Source organism: Thermobia domestica, chromosome 6 (assembly GCF_964235325.1).
Source record: "Thermobia domestica chromosome 6, izTheDome1.hap1.1, whole genome shotgun sequence".
NCBI lineage: Eukaryota > Metazoa > Arthropoda > Insecta > Zygentoma > Lepismatidae > Thermobia > Thermobia domestica.
In genome coordinates this window covers 280390928-280411722 of record NC_137459.1, presented here as the reverse complement: position 1 = coordinate 280411722, position 20795 = coordinate 280390928, and the positions used below count along the sequence as shown (strand labels likewise).

At 36.1% G+C, this 20795-nt stretch overlaps 1 protein-coding gene and 1 pseudogene across 1 annotated transcript in view; one reads left to right on the top strand and one right to left on the bottom strand.

Annotated features, from left to right (window-relative positions):
• The window catches only part of LOC145687797 (uncharacterized), a 236539-nt gene that overhangs the window by 61268 nt on the left and 154476 nt on the right, over window positions 1-20795 (top strand). Inside the window, exon 2 of the mRNA XM_081761225.1 lies at window positions 6422-6654. Within this exon, the coding sequence (XP_081617351.1) occupies window positions 6435-6654 (220 nt within the window). The 5' untranslated portion in view covers window positions 6422-6434. The remainder of the gene's footprint in view (window positions 1-6421; window positions 6655-20795) is intronic.
• LOC145687564 (protein GVQW3 pseudogene) lies at window positions 3583-4110 on the bottom strand (annotated as a pseudogene).

Sequence of the window (20795 nt, the reverse complement as noted above, 5' to 3'; positions counted from 1 at the left end):
TTTTATAATACTTTTTTGGGGGGGGATCAGTTAAAGATGGGGGAGATTTAACTGCAACGTTGTTTCTTCTTCTTTTGAATCATTACGTATAAAGACATTTTTTCGTATTGATTTTGGTCCAAAAAAATACGATTACATTACTAATTCACAAAATGTATCTGAAAAAGAAATGTACAGTCAGAAACAATATTAAGTATAGGTTGGAGGTATAAGTAATCGTGGCTCCAGCCTATACTTAGTATTGTTTCTGACTATACAAAGAAATACGTAAAAGAAATGTTTCCCTTGCGTTGCAACACGTGATGATGGTTGTTAGTTAGAACACAAGACAAGAACAGTTCGTCTTGTAAAACATTGTAAACTTATCCTTGCAGAAAGTTTTGAGTTTAATGGATTAGAGTCTCTATCTTTCTCGCGCACACATTCTCAGTCTCTATCTCCCTTTTTCTTTATTCCATTCTATCTCTCTCTCCAACTGCTTTTCTTCGTATGTTTCGTTTATTATATTCGAGATTAAAAAAAATAAATACAGCTTGATTTTACTCTGCTTTAGATAATATATTATTTTCGGAATACTTAATTCTGATAAAGTGTTTATGTTTCACCAGGGTCATGCACAAGGGATATTTCAATGTTTAACCTCCTCGACCAAACTTTTATGATAAAGAAGTATATATACAAAAATTACACTTAAATTAAAAAAAAAAAAAACAATATGTGGGATTGTGTGATTGAACCCTTTTGATGAAATTATCCGTACGCTACTGCGTCTCACATTTTATGCAGTATGAATTCCTAATACGATGTGATTTTGAATTTAACGTTCCTTTCAGCAGCAAGGCTATATGAGATGTGAACCTATAGCTTAATGTTGGATCCCAACTACATGTGCTCCCGCCAAGAATCGAACTCTGGTATCCCAAGCCATAGGAGCGTACGCTAATTGCTTAGTCTCAGAGAAGCTGCGGAGCTCCAGTGTGAATCGCCTTGCAATATGAATCCAAGTGAAATTGTATTTCTCTTTCATAAATCCAACTCGAGATCAGACACACCAACTATAAATGAGCTAAATATCAACCCATTAAATCAATTTTATTGGCACTAGCAATTAGGATCGATCTACAATGTGCAAATATAGATATACCAGCAAATCTTGTTCTGGCCTATACGCTCAGTTAGACCCTTTGTGTTCAAATATGCAAGAATTAATTTAGGGTAAACTGAAGTTTTAATTTTGTAATGAGTTATATCACTGAATCAGTTAACGGTGCCCTTGTGTATATTCATGAGGAAATAGATTGTAGCGCATGAACGCATTCATTGTTCCACAACAAATGGACGATAGTCGCAAGTCATAACAAGAGATCAGACAATCCATGTAATATCCTCGGTTCAAATGTCCACAGATTATTTAGCTGAAACATGTGCATTTACTTGTATAATGGATGATGTATATAGAACGCTGTTGTATCTACTTGCGGCTTCTTTCAAGACAGTTTACGGATAGGATGTTGTGATTCATTCGTCAGATTGTTTGACAACTGGTGACATCAAAAAGTAAGGAGAGATGAAGACCTCTGCATTTCAATTTCTAGAAATACAGGCTAAAACTGTATTTACATTTCTACAGGTAAAACTCGAATAAAAATAATTCAGTGGAATGTCCATTTCCTGCCATCTTTTATAATTATTTTCTTAAAATTTATTTAGCACATTATTTATTCGTTATGTCGTAGAACTAGGCGTATATAAAATAAAGGGTACGGGCTACAGCACTAAAATTGGTCGCTCTAATTAATCAAACTGAATCATGTGCTGCAGCTACTAATGAAACATATTTTTGTAAAATATGAACAAAATTATAGGGCGTTTTCGAAAAATTTTCCCAAAGACAACTTTTCTTCAAAATAAACTATCACTTTTGGATTTTTACATAAGAAGTGACTCATGTCATATATTAAGGTTAGAATTTTGTTTAAAAACAATAACAATAAACTCGCATGAATCGTTTTTTACTGTCAAAACTGTGAAAAAAGAAACTCCCTCAACAGCAAAACATCCCTGGTGGTACATGGAACATGAAAGTGATTCATACAGCATTATAGGAATATTAATGAAATATTTATGTATGAACTATTAACAACATCATCTGAATCGTATTTGATAAAATAGGCGTAAGAGAAACCCATCCCAAGAGTAAACTATGCATGTCCTATAAGATATTATTTACACAACTTTATAGTTATTAACGAGACATTTATTTTTGAAACACAAATAAAATTTCCTGAGTCGTTTTTAAGAAAATCGTCCGAAAAATACTCACTCTCAAGAATATACTACTTGTCGTACATTTTCCAAGGCAAATGAGTTATTCTGCATGCATAACATTTATTTATGAAATATTAATCTAATCGCCTAAGTCGTTTTGGATAAAATGGCCAAACAACTTGTTCTCAAGAATAAACTAATTTTCGTAGATGTTTTCAGTACAAATGAGTTATGCTATATTATCAGATTATTATTTTTTTATTTAAAGAAATACAGAAAAAAATCCGGAATTACGTATCACAGCCGAGCCAAGCCCAACAAAGCCTATACTTTTTCAAGTCCGACTACCAAATATAGCGTCCTATATTTATTCGACGGTGGGCTATTTGCCCCACGAATTTCGTTCGGATATGACTTGTAGTTACCGAGAAATAAACTACCACATACAAGGCGATTCGAGTTGATCCCAGCCTAGTCGAGCATGTTCTTGGCAGAGTTCGGATATCAATTATAGCGATCTTTACTAGACTTTGAGCTACTTGTCCATCGTTTTTTATACACGGCCACTAGTTATAAACAAAGTACCACATACAAGCCAGCCCGAGCCGAGCCGAGTCAGTCTCTGGCCAAGCACGACTACCAAATATAGCAATTATTATGCTTTACGCTGAGGGTTACTTGACCACCAAATGCCGTTCAGGTCCGATCAGTACTTAATATAGGGTCAGTCCTTAAAATAGTAGGACTGAGTCAATTAAAAATAAGATATTGACAGAAATAACACTTATGCTTAATATTCTTTGAAATATGATCCTCCTACATCCACACACCGCTGCCAGCGGGATTTGCAGTTTTCATACGCTTCCTGGAAGGCGGAAACTGGAATGCTGTTCAGCTGCCTCGTCACAGCCTGTTTTAATGCTTCCACCGAGCCGTGATGATGCCCTTTCAGGGTGGTTTTGAGGCGGGCTAAGATGAAAAAGTCTGGTGGGGCAAGGTCGGGACTGTAGGGTGGCTGAGGCAAGGTTTCAATGTTATGTTGGGCCAGATACGCCACAACTCGGAAGGCTGTGTGGCTCGGCGCATTGTCATGATGCAGTCGCCAGGAGTTGGCGATGGCTGGGCGGACGCGGAAGATGCGTTTCCTCAGCCGTTCCAGGACCTGGAGATAAAAAAAACTGCATTGGCAGTCTGTCCGTGTAGAACAAATTCCCTGTGGATCACTCCTTGTGAATCGAAGAAGCAAATGAGCATGATTTTCACTTTTGATTTCGTCATGCGCGCTTTTTTGGGGCGTGGGGAATTTCGGGTGTGTCATTCCCCGCTTTGACGTTTGGTCGCAGGGTCATACTCAAACGTCCACCTCTCGTCCCCAGTCACCACATTGTCTAAAAAGTTTGGATTTTCACTCACTTCTTCGAGAAGGTCCTGACAGATCCGTTTGCGAACGTCCTTTTGCTCGCCTGACAGTACTCGTGGCACCAACTTTGCACACATTTTCCTCATTTGCAATTGTTCGTGCACAATTTCGTGAACTTGGGTTTTAGCAATGCTAAGTTCATCGGCAATCATGCGAACAGTTAATCTTCGGTCACTGTCCAGCAAATTCTTCACTCTTGCAACATTTTCATCCGTTTTGGAGCTCGAAGGTCGTCCTGACAGTGCAGCGTCTTCAACTTCTTCTCTCCCCTCCCTAAACAGCTTGTGCCACTCAAACACACTCGATCTTCCAATGGCGTTATCACCGTACGCCGTCTTGATCATTTCATGAGTCTCTTTCCCAGTTTTACCGAGCTTCACGCAAAATTCGATGGCGTAACGCTGTTCCAAAAGATTGGTCATGACGCAGCGTGACGAGGGTCACTCACAGAGGTTAGGATGACGAGCGATCTTTACCCTGCTACGGCTGGCAGCCGACTAGCGCTGCTTCCTGTCTTTCCTTAGACCCACCTCAACCAACGATAGGTGGAGTAACCGCCGTCAGTCTGTAAAAAGAAAAGAAAAAAATCAGTCCTACTACTTTAAGGACTGACCCTGCCAAAATTAGGTACCATATACAAGGTGAGCCGAGCCAAAGCAAGTCTGTCCCTGGCCAAATTTGGCTACCAAATTTTGCAATATTTATTCCCTTGACAATAGGACATTCCCCTGAAGAATTTCTTATAGATCCGATTAACAGTTACCGAGAAATAAAGTACCACATACAAGTAGAGCCGAGCCGAGCCGAGCCTGTTGTTAGCCGATCAATGGCATCAAATATAGCAATATTTATTTCCTTGGTCGTGGGTTATTTACACCTCAAATTTGCTTCAGATCCTGCCAACAGTTACTGAGAAATAGAATACCTCGTGCAAGGCAAATCGAGGCGTTCCCAGAACCGAGTCTGTACCTGACCGAAATCGGCTACCAAACACAGCATTGTTTTATTTTCAATTTATTTTACCATGAGTTCTTTGCTCTCCAAATTTCGTTCAGATCCGTCCAACAGTTACCAAGGAATAAAGTGCCACATACACACATACACCTGTAATTAAACTAGGAAGTGTTCATATATATATATATATATATATATATATATATATATATATATATATATATATATATATATACTTCAGGAAGTATTACGTACGTAAAAATGCAAGGCCAAGAGAAAATGTACTTGTATTGACCTCACATTTTAAGAATGCGTGGTGGACAAAAGCATAGTGAAATTATTATAGGTGCATTTCCTCGACATATTACATGGTGGATAGGCCATCTGGAGACAGAAGTGCGAGATAATCTAGATAATCAAATAGATTCAATAGTTGCCAAGTGTTATCGTTACTTAGGCGTTTCTAAACGTTTCGAATGATGCCTCGTCGTGATTGCCTGCTGATGGCGGAGTAAATTTTCCATGTCGTGAACTCCAACATTGGTATCCATTTTGGGCGGAACACAGCTGCGTTGATGGAAATATAAAATTTGTGGCTCCAGGAAGGTAATGCTTAAAGACGTGTAGAATTCCGACGGCTATGCCGTACCATAAACCAAGACTTCTTATGCGCATAACTGTAACAGAGTAGACAGCTACATTCCAATTCGTGACGCACAAATTCAAGGTTGCTGTCCAGCGATTACTGTCATCATAAACTGTTTGAGTTAACTATTGCACCAGGGCATATGAAAGTTATGCGTTCATTCCACGGCTCCATTCAAGAACATGCGTGAGTATAGCGGCAGTTGTGCAGCAAACGTTGCACATTGAGAACCAAATTGTAAGATTTTATCTTCTGGGACGAATTACGATTCTGTCTGCAGCATTATGATGGCCGCATCCGCGTCTAGTGGTACGGTTGCCACAGATGGATGACGTCTGTATTGTCTTCACAACGATCTTGCACATGGCGTTATCGCTTGGAATGCTATTTAGTTCCATATTCGCTTCTCTCTGATACTTATGGATTAACCTTTGGACAGCCAGCAATGCATCGTTGACGTTTTGGATCTTGTTCTTATCCCTTTACAATAGATCCTACGTAAATCCACTTTCCAACAGCATAATGCGGGATCGCGTGTAACACATTACGTCCTACACTTCATGGATACACACTGTGTTCCATTGCTTCCTTGGCCTGTGAGGTTTACTTGATGTCTCACTGATTGAATACATCTGATTCTTGATTATACAACGACTTGCACACTAGAGAATGCCCCTATCCGCAGTTGATAGATATTAGAAATGCGTTGGAGATGCATATCTTGCCATACTCCAGGAAATCTTCCAAGTTTTTATTCTCTTTCATTTCTCGCCACATAGCAGCTGTTCCGGGCACATGTGGTAGACCCACGGTCTACTGACGTCGACTTAATGTTAGATTTTTGCAGCATTATCAGACACATCAGTAAGTCTACCGTTTTACAATTGTACCTTACGCTATATATTTGTCACATTTGGGAGAGAGACAACTTTTCCACATTGGTGTTGAATACGTGATGTCCAGTAGAGCATTTGTAATTTACCTGCAGAATATTTCCAGAGTACTCAAAAGATTAATTTATCTTCTTGTTATGAACTTATGTTTCATTATTATTATTATTATTATTATTATTATTATTATTATTATTATTATTATTATTATTATTATTATTATTATTATTATTATTATTTCAGGGAAAATACAAGTATGCGTCATCTACTTCCATTCATTGCCTTGCTAATAGCGATCCGCTTCAGTTCTCGTTCAAAATGCATTGGAAGCCCGAACTTTCAAGTATCTGGAATTAAATCACATCTGGTTGTTACTCAGCAGACAGGAGAAGAATATCTTAATACACCAGGACATTACAATACTTTGCCACTGACACCTACCACAGAAATTAAGTATGAACTTACGGAAATATTGGGTAAGAGAACTTTTCTTTAAAATTACATTAACTTCAAGGTTCAACAATGTTCACGTGCTTCATTGTCTAGGATGAACAGTATTCATAGCAATGAACCACATTTTACATTATGATTTATAATAGAATCACACGATGAATTTATTATTAAGTTTAAGTTGTATTCACAATTTTGGATGGATATTATATAATTGTAAATATCTTGATGGTATTCGTATCTTGGTAAAAACTTGATCAACATTCATCAAATTTATTTATTCCAAATTTGATTTAAAATTTAACACTGCATATTTCAAAACCTACTTATGATCAACCATGGTACTTGTACTTAACTTGCAAAATTGCATTTTGCTGCTAATTTAATTATTGCAATTAGTAATAGTAGAAGACCTCACGTACGTTTGTCGGTAATTTTTAGTATACATACCTTGTTTGTTACTCATTCAAATGATACTAGGGTAGACAGCCTAAATAGTTGTGGTAAGGCAGTCCAAATCGATGATCGCAATCGATTGTTCCATTACCGCCAACGCCAAGTATCGAGTAGATTATGAAACTCATTTCTAAAAAAAAAAAAAAAAGTGAAAATAAACACCCACAAATGCCGATTACATCTTCCCCAAGACTAGTTTTCATGGATTTCAATCAGTTGGCAATCATCTTTTGCCAGATGTTCAATGACGATTATTTCTTTAGCTTCACATTCATGGCTCTATTCAGTCAATCTGAAAAAAAATGAAAGAAAAAAATATTATATTATTTTCAATTTCAAATCACCTAGAGCACTGTGCTTCAATGTCCCAGATTCTCCTCATTTTTTTCATACATTACCATGAAATTATGCTATTTATTTATTTATTTATTTTGATGAGAAATAGATCTGGAGAAATTTTAGAAAAATGTGAATTTTGCTTCAATTTCACTTTCTGGCACTCACGATCATTGAACTAAGTTACCATAACTTCCTTATTTTAGAAGTTATTGGGCTCATCCAGGTGTCAAATGAAAGCTTAACTCTCGCTCTTTTAGTAGATCTTAATTTGCATTGAAAGTGGTTACACTGTCAAACATTAATGGGCATAAAAATCAAATTTTAGGGTTTTTTACAAATTGTGCCGTAGCTCAAAAGTTACAACTATGAAACTTTTGAATTTTTTTTTGTACTTTCATCTTAACGCGTACATGACGTAGTTAAAAATAAAGAGAATGTTTTTTTTATTTTTGTAATTATGATTTTTTTAAATATTTTACATGTACGGAAATATAAAGTTTTAAGTTTTGTTACAAACTATGCCATTCCTCGTAAGTTACATCTATGAAACTTTTGAAATTTGTTTATTAGAATCATCTTAGCACATACATATGGTAAGAAAATAAAAAAGGTGTTTTGGTATTTTAATTATTATTATTATTATTATTATTATTAATTTGTATTTTACATTTACGGAAATATCCATTTTTCTTTTTTTTTTTTTACAAATGGTGTCATTGCTCGTAAATTACAATTGTGAAAATGCTGAAACTTTTTTATAGGATCATTTTAGCACATACATGATATGGTTAAAAAAGAAAAAAAAGTGTGCTTTTGGTATTTTTGTACGTCAGAGTGCAATTCATGAATTGCTCTGGGCCTTCTATATTCTACTGGCCAGAAAATGAAGACTTTTGTTGGATACCTTATGAAAATATCATCTAGGAAGTTACTGTTCCAACTCTCGCAAGCCAATCAGCCCGAACTCACGCAACTGAAAGCTAAATTAAAACAAGGCATTATGGTTTGTAATAATCACTCAACCCCTTACATTGCTAGTCCTATTTCTTTCCATTCAAAAAGACGCAAGATTATTACAAAAAAGTATCATTTTTTGTTATTTAATCATACCTAGTGAACGAAAACTAATCCTACACAAAGTTACAAAAGTTTGATAGTTTTAAGCGATGGTACAATACGAAGCAAAAAACCTGCAACATGAAAGTTTAAGTTCATTATGAAACTACGCCTAACAACATAGGCAACCAAACTAACGTCATTGTGGCACTGATCACGCCAGGATAACTTTCGGCTTCGTGCCCCTGCACACTTCGTTTGGAGCAAGAAATGCATAGTCCACGTGACTACAAACCACAAATTTCTTACAAGATGGAGTAATAGATTGAGGTTCTTCTCATTTTACATCCTCAGTTTTAAAGAGAGAGAAAGAGAAAAAGGTCAGCGTGATAACAATTAAATAAAGATGAATATGCGAAATATAAAGGAAAAGAAAACGTGCGCATATGTTGACAAATGACACATGCACTTCAAAGGAGACCACCACAAATTTTGTTATAAACCATATACAATAACTGTGGGAATCAGCAAACCACAAATACATAATTACACACAGTAAGTGTTATATAACACATATTCATTTAAACATTTAAAATGCTCGCAGAAAGCTGAAAATTTCTTTAAAATCTCAACTATAACTGAAACAAAAGACTACTTCTCTATTGTTTTTCTTCGTAGCATCCATCTATATGGAGAAATGAGAAAGAGAGAACATCTTAAGAGATTCGCACGTATACAACATCGGAAACTGCTAAATGGAAAAAAAAATAGAGTCTTTGGATGGGATTCGAACGCAGATCCATAGCATTAAAAAACCCACACTCTACTGATGTACCTAGTCTGACACTAATTCCCTATTCCTCCATCATTAACTATGAAAGATGGAATGGAGTCTGCAGAAAACTACGTCTAACATGTCCATGACAGACCGCCTATAACCTATGTCTAATTGGTACTTAAAAAAAGCTAGCTATACACGTGCATAGAAAAGTAAAAGCAAATGAGTAGTTAGTACAGATCACTTTGTTTGTCTCACTCTATCTCTGACTATAGAAATCGAGGAAGAAGAAAAAAGTATAGAGGTGAGAACAAAGGAAGAACAAGCAAAAATAAAAGTTGCAGGAAACTGAATATCAAGGGGACAGAGAGAGAGAGAGAGAGAGAGAGAGATAGAGATAGAGAGAAAAATAGAGGGAACGGAGCAAATGATTTAATATACATCCGAAAAGAAGGTTCATAACTGTGCTATACATTTAATGTATTAAATACTCTGTTTCTTCAAATTGCTTGCTAGTTGGCAAATATTAATTTGTAAACACGTAGCAAATGCAGTTCTACTTGTCTTGTTCTCTTACTGTTTCAGTAATAATGAAAAATGTGGTTTATGCAAAATAATAAATTACTACTTTTCCCACAACAATCATGTAGATGTTGTTGATGATTTTGAGTTTAACGTCCGTTCAGCAGCGAGGCTATATGAGACGTGGACCTACTTATTAACGTGGAATCCGAACCATATGAGCTGCTGCCGGGAATCGAAGCAATCATGTAGTGTTGGTAATAAATTTCGAAGCAAAAGAAAAAACTGATCAGCAAAATACATAAAACGATAGTCGTCAAACTATTACTTAAAGATAATTTATTGTAAAATCAATACAACCATGTGGCGGTATATAGTGATAAAGTGATTAGAAAACTTAATATTAAACTGTCGATCACATCGTTTTACTTATTTGAATTCAATGTCGTATAGGTTCAGTTTTAGCTCTAGATTTCAGCATTCTCACTTCGATTCTTAACTTGTTGGAAATATGCACTAATCGAAAATATAAAAGTATATGAAATTTAACTAGCTAAAAGAAGAGAATAACATAAAAATCTGGATTAGAGTACAGTATTACTATAAACATGCGTATTTATTTTTAGGGTTTCCAAGTCATAGCTTATAGGAATTATAGAAAAAACGTTCGTTGTGAAAGCACAAGACAAAAAAAAAAAAAAAAAAAAAAAAAAAAAAAAAAAAAAAAAACAGAGAATAGACACAAACCTCAGGAGGGTTTGAAGACGAGAGGCGGAGGTAATAGACTACTCTACTAAACCGCTCGGCTATATCTTAATACTCTAATACGTTTTGATAAATATTGTCTAGAGTATTTGCACTTTACTTGTTTCTATTTTGTTGTTTGTCATATAATGTATACGAGTGGCGAATAATAGAATAGAAGTGTTTTAGACGAGTATGAACAGATTTCCCGGATAAGTCTTAATCTTATATGTATCTAATTTGCACAAATAAATTAGATTAAATCTGTAAAGTGCTTCGGGGGTTTTGATGGAAGTAAACTGTTGCATAGTTACGAGTTTTTTGTTTATGCTCACCACTGGATGGAAGTTATGTTCTTGAAAGATAGTAACTGCTACTATATTCTAATGTATTGGATTTTAAAACATTGGAAAATATTTTGTTACTAACTTGCATCTACTTCTTCATATTCTACTAACATATTTTGTTACACTACTTCTTCTGTGCATGCCTTTCATAATACGACGTCATGTATAGCAATATTGTGCATTATCCTATATTCAAAGACGTTCTAGCACTTTTACTTTGGTGTGTAAGAATGGCGCAATATGATCATTCTGTACGTGAGAGTGTTATCGCTCTTATTGAGCATGCGGGGTTGAATGTTCCTGAAGCAGGCGCTCGATTAGGCGTGCATCGTACAACAGCGTTCAGGTGGTGGAAAAAAATATGAGGAAACTGGAAGTCTAACTCGAAAATCTGGAAGTGGTCGGCCACGAGTGTCCTCAACGACACAAGACCAACGATTAGTTGACCAATGCTGCTGACAGCCTTTCATGTGTGCCCGACAACTGGAGCAGTCTACTGCCGTTCCAGGTGATGTAACTACAGTCCGACGGCGACTTCGGGCCGCAGGCTTAAGGTCCTTCCGGGCTGCTGTTAAGGAGAGATTGACAGAAGATCACAAAGTCGATAGACTGGCGTTTGCAGGGCTAAATATTGCTCGCACTGGGACACTGTTGTCTTTACAGATGAGAAAATATTTTCCACTGGAAACTTTGGGCCGACACGTGTGTATCGCCCACCTGGAAGACGATTTGATCCACAATATATGGCCCGTTCAGCGCGAATGGGTCATCTGACGATTCACTGTTGGGGGTGGATATGCAAGGCTGCAGGTGGAGGTGATATCCATCGAATTACAGGCCAACTTAATGGTCAAAAATATGTTGATCTTCTCGACTTTATGCTCCCTGAAATAGAAGCACATGTTGGTGACGACATACTCCAGCTACAACAGGACCATAGTTCCGTGCATGATTCAGCTGTGGTTCAATCATGGATCCAGAGGCAACCTGATCTCGAGCTAGTCGAATGGGTATCTCGAGGTGGTGATTTGAATCCCATTGAAAACATGTGGGCTGCTGTTGTAAGAATACTTCGTGAACGTTGGTCGGACAATCCACCGCGAACAGCTGAAACTTTATGGGAGCAAGTTGAAGAACCTTGGGGACTTGGTTGCACTCCACGTTTCATCGCTCGCCTTGTTAATTCAATGTGTCGGCGATTAGAAGCCGTAAGGGAAGTCAGTGGCGAATATACCCGATATTAAACATAATACCTTCTACACCCTTCCCAGCCCTTTTCAGGGCTACTTAATTATAACCAAATATATGAATATGCACGCGTACTTTCCTGGGTATCGCTGCAATACTTTCACTATTAGAATCTGTTGATAACGTTAGGGTTGATCGGGACGTATCCTTCGTGGAGTAGTGGTTAGAAGACTAATTTTCCATTCAGCAGACTCGTGTTCGAAACTCAATCCCGTACCCTATTTTTTCAGTATGTATTTTTGTTATATGGATTAATACACTCCACAACATACAATGGCAATCACGATAATATATTTAGGGTTTGAGAACTTAGTTTTGTCCATATCTTGTATCAAAATTTTGTATAAAAAAATACGACAGTGAATTCTGAGAGATTGGACTTGCAGGAACCGAAATTCATGTAACTGAAATGTTACTCATAAGATTATCTTTATTTTTGAATACAACATTGTTAATGCAGTTGAGTCTGAAGTACATTCTTGCTGATGTCTTAATAATAACACAGCTGGGTATATACAAAAAGACAAAGAAAGTTCAGAACACACATTCTAGCGACGAGTAGCGGTTCTGTTGTATTTTTTCGTTTCTACATAGCATGTACGTAGCCAAGGGGGGGTCCGGGGGGTCCGGACCCCCCTTCGAGACCAGAAATGAAAAAAAATACGGAAGGATGAAACAAAATGAAATGAGAAAAAGAAGGGTCAGCGTTAAAAGTAATTAAAAAAAACTACAGGTTACTTTTGATTACTCTTTTTTATGATGAGATTTGTATTATTTGCAATACATGGTGGCGAGGTGAGCGCGATATCCTGAAGAGTCAGAGAATTTGAAATTTCTAGGAAAGTTACAGTATTCTCAGAATTTCTGCTACTAGTCAGGGAGATTTCAAGCTTTCGAAAGCACAGTGCCGTTGAGTAACAGCTTGGACATCTTTTATCATAATTTTTCGTCATTGCATTCTTGCAGTATCAAATATGTTATTTCAAAAACAATTTTCTACTGCGCCTTTAACCTGCCATTTGGAACCGACAGTAGTTGACAGAATAATAAAAACAAAAGTTTATATGAAAAATGAGTTCTATTAGCATTCGATTCAACAGAAAAAGGAACGCAGATATCGTATTTTTTTTACAAGACATTAGTGAGTATGTACTTTTTATAACAGTGAATATGCACTTTTCATAATAGTTGAGATCATAATGAAAGGAAAATTGTTATATTTGAATGAACAAAGAAAGGAAATGCTTTTCAATACTTTCTTTATTCTTTTATTACTCGAGATTTCTTCATAGATTTTTTTTAATACTTACCAACATATCCCCATTTTGTTGTCCTAACAAACCAAAATATGTTGATAGTAAAGTAGTTTACATTGATCAAGCTCCTGAGATTTCAGGATTTCATATCACGCCCCCCCCCCGTTACAAAATTCTGACTAAACCAAACAATATATGTTCCAGTAAAATAGTTTAGAATGATCGAGCCCCTGGTGTGATGATCTCAGTATTACATATTACGGACCTCCCCCTCTTCACGAAATCCTGGCTACGAGCCTGTACATAGCCTTGCTGATGAAAAGGGACGTAAAACTTCAAACAAACGCTAGTTAAGTCAAACTTGAATATATTTTATTCGTGATATCTTCACTCGTTTGTCACAGTGAAACAAGAGTGAGTGCCATGCATAGTCAAGTGTTTTACAGTGCTAATCAGTGGAATGTTTACTGTTAAAATCATGGGTTCAAATCATACTCCGGTCGTGTTTTTCTTTCTCGGTCCTTTATTTTATATGCAAAATACAAGACAAATGAAGTGAAACCTTTAAATAAAACATCCAATAATTATGCCGATTAGGCTAAAGGAGACGATGATGATGAGAAATGATTTAAATGTTGGAATGAAGTAAGTGGGACGAAATGGGAGAACCCCCATAGACTAAAATCATTTTGATGAAAGTCAGTAAATAGTGCATAACAATTATACGCCAAGTACTCTAGGAGTGGAAAGCATAATTTAAATGATTTTAACAATGCATAAAATTGCGATTCGAATAAAGGCAGTTGTCCAGAAACGAAATATGTTCTCTACTAGTATGATTTCTTCCATATGTTTCGGGAATGGTCTCATTCAATGATGTCATCGTATCTAAAAGCTTCAAAAGATTGTTAGCCCAAACAAAAAGAAAGTGCTCTTTGTGAAAGATTTATTACACTCGAACACGCACGATATGTATAAGTATGAATACGTGTTGTTCATTATTGCATGTTAACTCTTGAAGAACTATTGCATTCCCGGAATAGTAATATAAATTAAATAAACGAAATAAAGGTCCATACCCACATACATAAACACCAACAATACGATAAAGAAGAATTTTCATAGATTATTGTCATCCGATTTACCTTATTACAATTAGCAAACAATTGACAGAACTCCATACTTGAATCCTAAACATATTATCGTAATTATCATTGTATGTTGTGGAGTGTATTAATCCATATAACAAAAATACATACTGAAAAAAATATGGTACGGGATTGAGTTTCGAACATGAGTCTGCTGAATGGAAAATTAGTCTTCTAACCACTACTCCACGAAGGATACGTCCCGATCAACCCTAAGTTATCAACAGATTCTAATAGTGAAAGTATTGCAGCGATACCCAGGAAAGTACGCGTACATATTCATATATTTGGTTATAATTAAGTAGCCCTGAAAAGGGCTGGGAAGGGTGTAGAAGGTATTATATTTAATATCGGGTATATTCGCCACTGACTTCCCTTACGGCTTCTAATCGCCGACCCATTGAATTAACAAGGCGAGCGATGAAACGTGGAGTGCAACCAAGTCCCCAAGGTTCTTCAACTTGCTCCCATAAAGTTTCAGCTGTTCGCGGTGGATTGTCCGACCAACGTTCACGAAGTATTCTTACAACAGCAGCCCACATGTTTTCAATGGGATTCAAATCACCATCTCGAGGTACCCATTCGACTAGCTCGAGATCAGGTTGCCTCTGGATCCATGATTGAACCACAGCTGAATCATGCACGGAACTATGGTCCTGTTGTAGCTGGAGTATGTCGTCACCAACTTGTGCTTTTATTTCAGGGAGCATAAAGTCGAGAAGATCAACATATTTTTGACCATTAAGTTGGCCTGTAATTCGATGGATACCACCTCCACCTGCAGCCTTGCATATCCACCCCCAACAGTGAATCGTCAGATGACCCATTCGCGCTGAACGGGCCATATATTGTGGATCAAATCGTCTTCCAGGTGGGCGATACACACGTGTCGGCCCAAAGTTTCCAGTGGAAAATATTTTCTCATCTGTAAAGACAACAGTGTCCCAGTGACGAGCAATATTTAGCCCTGCAAACGCCAGTCTATCGACTTTGTGATCTTCTGTCAATCTCTCCTTAACAGCAGCCCGGAAGGACCTTAAGCCTGCTGCCCGAAGTCGCCGTCGGACTGTAGTTACATCACCTGGGAAGGCGGTAGACTGCTAAAGTTGTCGGGCACACATGAAAGGCTGTCAGCAGCATTGATCAACTAATCGTTGGTCTTGTGTCGTTGAGGACACTCGTGGCCGACCACTTCCAGATTTTCGAGTTAGACTTCCAGTTTCCTCATATTTTTTTCCACCACCTGAACGCTGTTGTACGATGCACGCCTAATCGAGCGCCTGCTTCAGGAACATTCAACCCCGCATGCTCAATAAGAGCGATAACACTCTCACTTACAGAATGATCATATTGCGCCATTCTTACACACCAAAGTAAAAGTGCTAGAACGTCTTTGAATATAGGATAATGCACAATATTGCTATACATGACGTCGTATTATGAAAGGCATGCACAGAAGAAGTAGTGTAACAAAATATGTTAGTAGAATATGAAGAAGTAGATGCAAGTTAGTAACAAAATATTTTCCAATGTTTTAAAATCCAATACATTAGAATATAGTAGCAGTTACTATCTTTCAAGAACATAACTTCCATCCAGTGGTGAGCATAAACACAAACTCGTAACTATGCAACAGTTTACTTCCATCAAAACCCCCGAAGCACTTTACAGATTTAATCTAATTTATTTGTGCAAATTAGATATATATAAGATTAAGACTTATCCGGGAAATCTGTTCATACTCGTCTAAAACACTTCTATTCTATTATTCGCCACTCGTATACATTATATGACAAACAACAAAATAGAAACAAGTAAAGTGCAAATACTCTAGACAATATTTATCAAAACGTATTAGAGTATTAATATATAGCCGAGCGGTTTAGTAGAGTAGTCTATTACCTCCGCCTCTCGTGTTCAAACCCTCCTGAGGTTTGTGTCTATTCTCTGTTTTTTTTGTCTTGTGCTTTCAGAACGAACGTTTTTTCTATAATTCCTATAAGCTATGACTTGGAAACCCTAAACAAAATACGCATGTTTATAGTAATACTGTACTCTAATCCAGATTTTTATGTTATTCTCTTCTTTTAGCTAGTTAAATTTCATATACTTTTATATTTTCGATTAGTGCATATTTCCAACAAGTTAAGAATCGAAGTGAGAATGCTGAAATCTAGAGCTAAAACTGAACCTATACGACATTGAATTCAAATAAGTAAAACGATGTGATCGACAGTTTAATATTAAGTTTTCTAATCACTTTATCACTATATACCGCCACATGGTTGTATTGATTTTACAATAAATTATCTTTAAGTAATAGTTTGACGACTATCGTTTTATGTATTTTGCTGATCAGTTTTTTTTCTTTTGCTTCGAAATTTATTACCAACACTACATGGTTGCTTCGATTCCCGGCAGCAGCTCATATGGTTCGGATTCCACGTTAATAAGTAGGTCCACGTCTCATATAGCCTCGCTGCTGAAAGGACGTTAAACTCAAAATCATCAACAACATCTACATGATTGTTGTGGGAAAAGTAGTAATTTATTACTTTGCATAAACCACATTTTTCACTATTACTGACACAGTAAGAGAACAAGACAACTACAACTGCATTTGCTACGTTTTTACAAATTAATATTTGCCAACTAGCAAGCAATTTAGAAGAAACAGAGTATTCAATACATTAAATGTATAGCACAGTTATGAACCTTCTTTTCGGATGTATATTAAATCATTTGCTCCGTTCCCTCTATTTTTCTCTCTATCTCTATGTCTCTCTCTCTCTCTCTCTTTCTCTCTCTATCTTTCTCTCTCTCTCTGTCATCTTGATATTCAGTTTCCTGCAACTTTTATTTTTGTTTGTTCTTCCTTTGTTCTCACCTCTATACTTTTTTCTTCTTCCTCGATTTCTATAGTCAGAGATAGAGTGAGACAAACAAAGTGATCTGTACTAACTACTCATTTGCTTTTACTTTTCTATGCACGTGTATAGCTAGCTTTTTTAAGTACCAATTAGACGTAGGTTATAGGCGGTCTGTCATGGACATGTTAGACGTAGTTTTCTGCAGACTCCATTCCATCTTTCATAGTTAATGATGAAGGAATAGGGAATTAGTGTCAGACTAGCTACATCGGTAAAGTGTGGGATTTTTAATGCTATGGATCTGCGTTCGAATCCCATCCAAAGACACTATTTTTTTTCCATTTAGCAGTTTCCGATGTTGTATACGTGCGAATCTCTTAAGATGTTCTCTCTTTCTCATTTCTCCATGTAGATGGATGCTACGAAGAAAAACAATAGAGAAGTAGTCTTTTGTTTCAGTTATAGTTGAGATTTTAAAGAAATTTTCAGCTTTCTGCGAGCATTTTAAATGTTTAAATGAATATGTGTTATATAACACTTACTGTGTGTAATTATGTATTTGTGGTTTGCTGATTCCCACAGTTATTGTATATGGTTTATAACAAAATTTGTGGTGGTCTCCTTTGAAGTGCATGTGTCATTTGTCAACATATGCGCACGTTTTCTTTTCCTTTATATTTCGCATATTCATCTTTATTTAATTGTTATCACGCTGACCTTTTTCTCTTTCTCTCTCTTTAAAACTGAGGATGTAAAATGAGAAGAACCTCAATCTATTACTCCATCTTGTAAGAAATTTGTGGTTTGTAGTCACGTGGACTATGCATTTCTTGCTCCAAACGAAGTGTGCAGGGGCACGAAGCCGAAAGTTATCCTGGCGTGATCAGTGCCACAAAGACGTTAGTTTGGTTGCCTATGTTGTTAGGCGTAGTTTCACAATGAACTTAAACTTTCATGTTGCAGGTTTTTTGTTTCGTATTGTACAGCGGGGGACACTTCTAAATGGTACACCTTAGCCGTAAATCTCCATATGGCTGTACCATTTAGAAGTGTCTCCCGCTGTACAATTGGGAAAGAAAGTTGAAGGTCATATTTAAGGTACATTAATATAATATTATGCTAATACCAAAATTAGACTTTACACCAGTTCTATTTTAAGCATACTAATATTTACTAAGATGATTGTTTGAAAAAAAAGTTTTAAAGTGTGACAGTTGTCACTTTAGGGCAGAGATGGCCAAAATTTTCCGAAATCGGAAATTTTATTTTCCGGAATTTTTCCGAGTTCCAGATTTTTCCTAAATCGGAGTTTTTCCGAGTTCCGAATTTTTTCCGATTTTACTTTCCGGAATCCGGAAAGTAAAAATTCTGGAATTGGCCATCACTACTTCAGAGGAAAGGCATAATCTGTTACCAACAGTAAATCTGTATATTTCTGTAGATATAAAACTCAAATAATAATAATAATAATAATAATAATAATAATAATAATAATAATAATAATAATAATAATAATCATCATCATCATCATTGCCGAAATACCAAAAGCACCCTTTTTATTTTTTAACCATATCATGTATGTGATGAAATGATTCTATAAAAAGAAGCTTCAAAAGTGTCATAGTTGTTACTTATGAGCAATAACACAATTTGTAACAAAACTTAAAACTGTATATTTCTGTACATGTAATATATTCATCTATCTATCTATCTATCTATATATATATATATATATATATATATATATATATATATATAATTACAAAAACATAAAAAAGAAGAACAACTTCTTTATTTTCTAACCATAGCATGTACGTGTTAAGATGAATGCACAAAAAGAGTTTCAAAAGTTTCATGGTTTTAACTTTTGAGCAACGGCACATTAAAAAAAATAATAATAAAATTTGCATTGTATGCCCATTAATGATTGCCAGTGTAACTTTTTTACAAGTTTATTTAAGATCTAGTGAAGGAGCAAAAATAAACTTTCATTTGACACCTGGATGAGCCGAATAACTTCAAAAAGAAGGAAGTTATGGTAATTTTCGTTCCATCATGCTGAGTGCCGAAAAGTGAAATTGAAGCAAAATTCACATTTTTCAAAAAATTAACCCCAGCCCACTTCTCATGCAAAAAAATAAAAAAAAATAATTTAGCATAATTTCATTGATATTAATACATGAAAAAAAATGAAGAGAATCTGAGACATTGAAGCATGGTCATGTTTTAAAATTAGGTGATTTGACATGGGATCACCCATTATTGCACTAAGGTTACATTTCTAATAGCATGCATAAGTAGTTCAGTAGCTGTAATACAAACAAAATTGTCGAGAGGGAGGCATTACTTTTTGGTCCATCCTCCTGTATATATGTATAACCAAAAAGCTTATTAGGTATGTTGTCGTCGTGATTTATGTCCTTATTGGCTTGGTAACAGTATCTTGCGCAGCTGAAGGAGAAACGTATTTTGTTATTTCTTGTTTCAGAAATGCAACATTTTATCAGGACTAGCTTTCCATTTATTGTGCTAATTTCATTGCTCCAAAATTTCCTGTTTTCTACACATGAAACTTCTGTATAATTTTGCCTTGTGCAGACAGGATTATATTACTTGATATAATTGGGTACTTATTTTGTAATTCATTTCAAATTTTCAGAAAACATTGCTGACATAGTGGCTAACGCCTTTAGCATAAGTGATCCTCGGTTTTAATCACCAGTGAGAGACCTTTGAACGCATTACTGTGGCTCAAATTCGAGCTTAAATTCAAGGTCCATGTTTCACATGGTCTCAATGCTGAAAAATGATGTTAAACTTCAATAAGTGAATGTATAAACAAATAATCCTTTTTAGCTGTTGCAATCATGCTAAATCTTACCAATTACTCAATATATTTAAAATGATTTTGCTTGTATGTAGGTCATTGATGAAATTAATATGTCGTGGTAATGAGATTATAATTAGGGATAGAAATGAGTATTTCTGGGTTGTCGGCATCTGTGTCCATGTTAGCTCGTCACGTATAAAGGATGATGTCCGTAGATAATAACACTATCCGCGGAAATGGAAGGTAGAAAGGACTGGGGAAGGGGAAAAATTGGCATCGGACATATTTATATTAGGTATATCCCGATATTTGCCTGGAGTGAATGACGAAAACGCAGGAAAACTTCAGTCAGCATGGCTCACTTCGAGAAGCTTTTACACTTTTTCGACCGAGTGTTCCCACCGGGAATCGAACCCAGGACACAGTAAAAGATGTACACACTAAAAAGTGCGAATATGGTGAATGAAATGAAGTTAGTTCCATTGAAAAGTTTTATATTTAAGTGTTCTGTCTACAAGCGGGAATATAACTATTTATTTATTTATTTATTTATTTATTTTCAGTATTCATGAA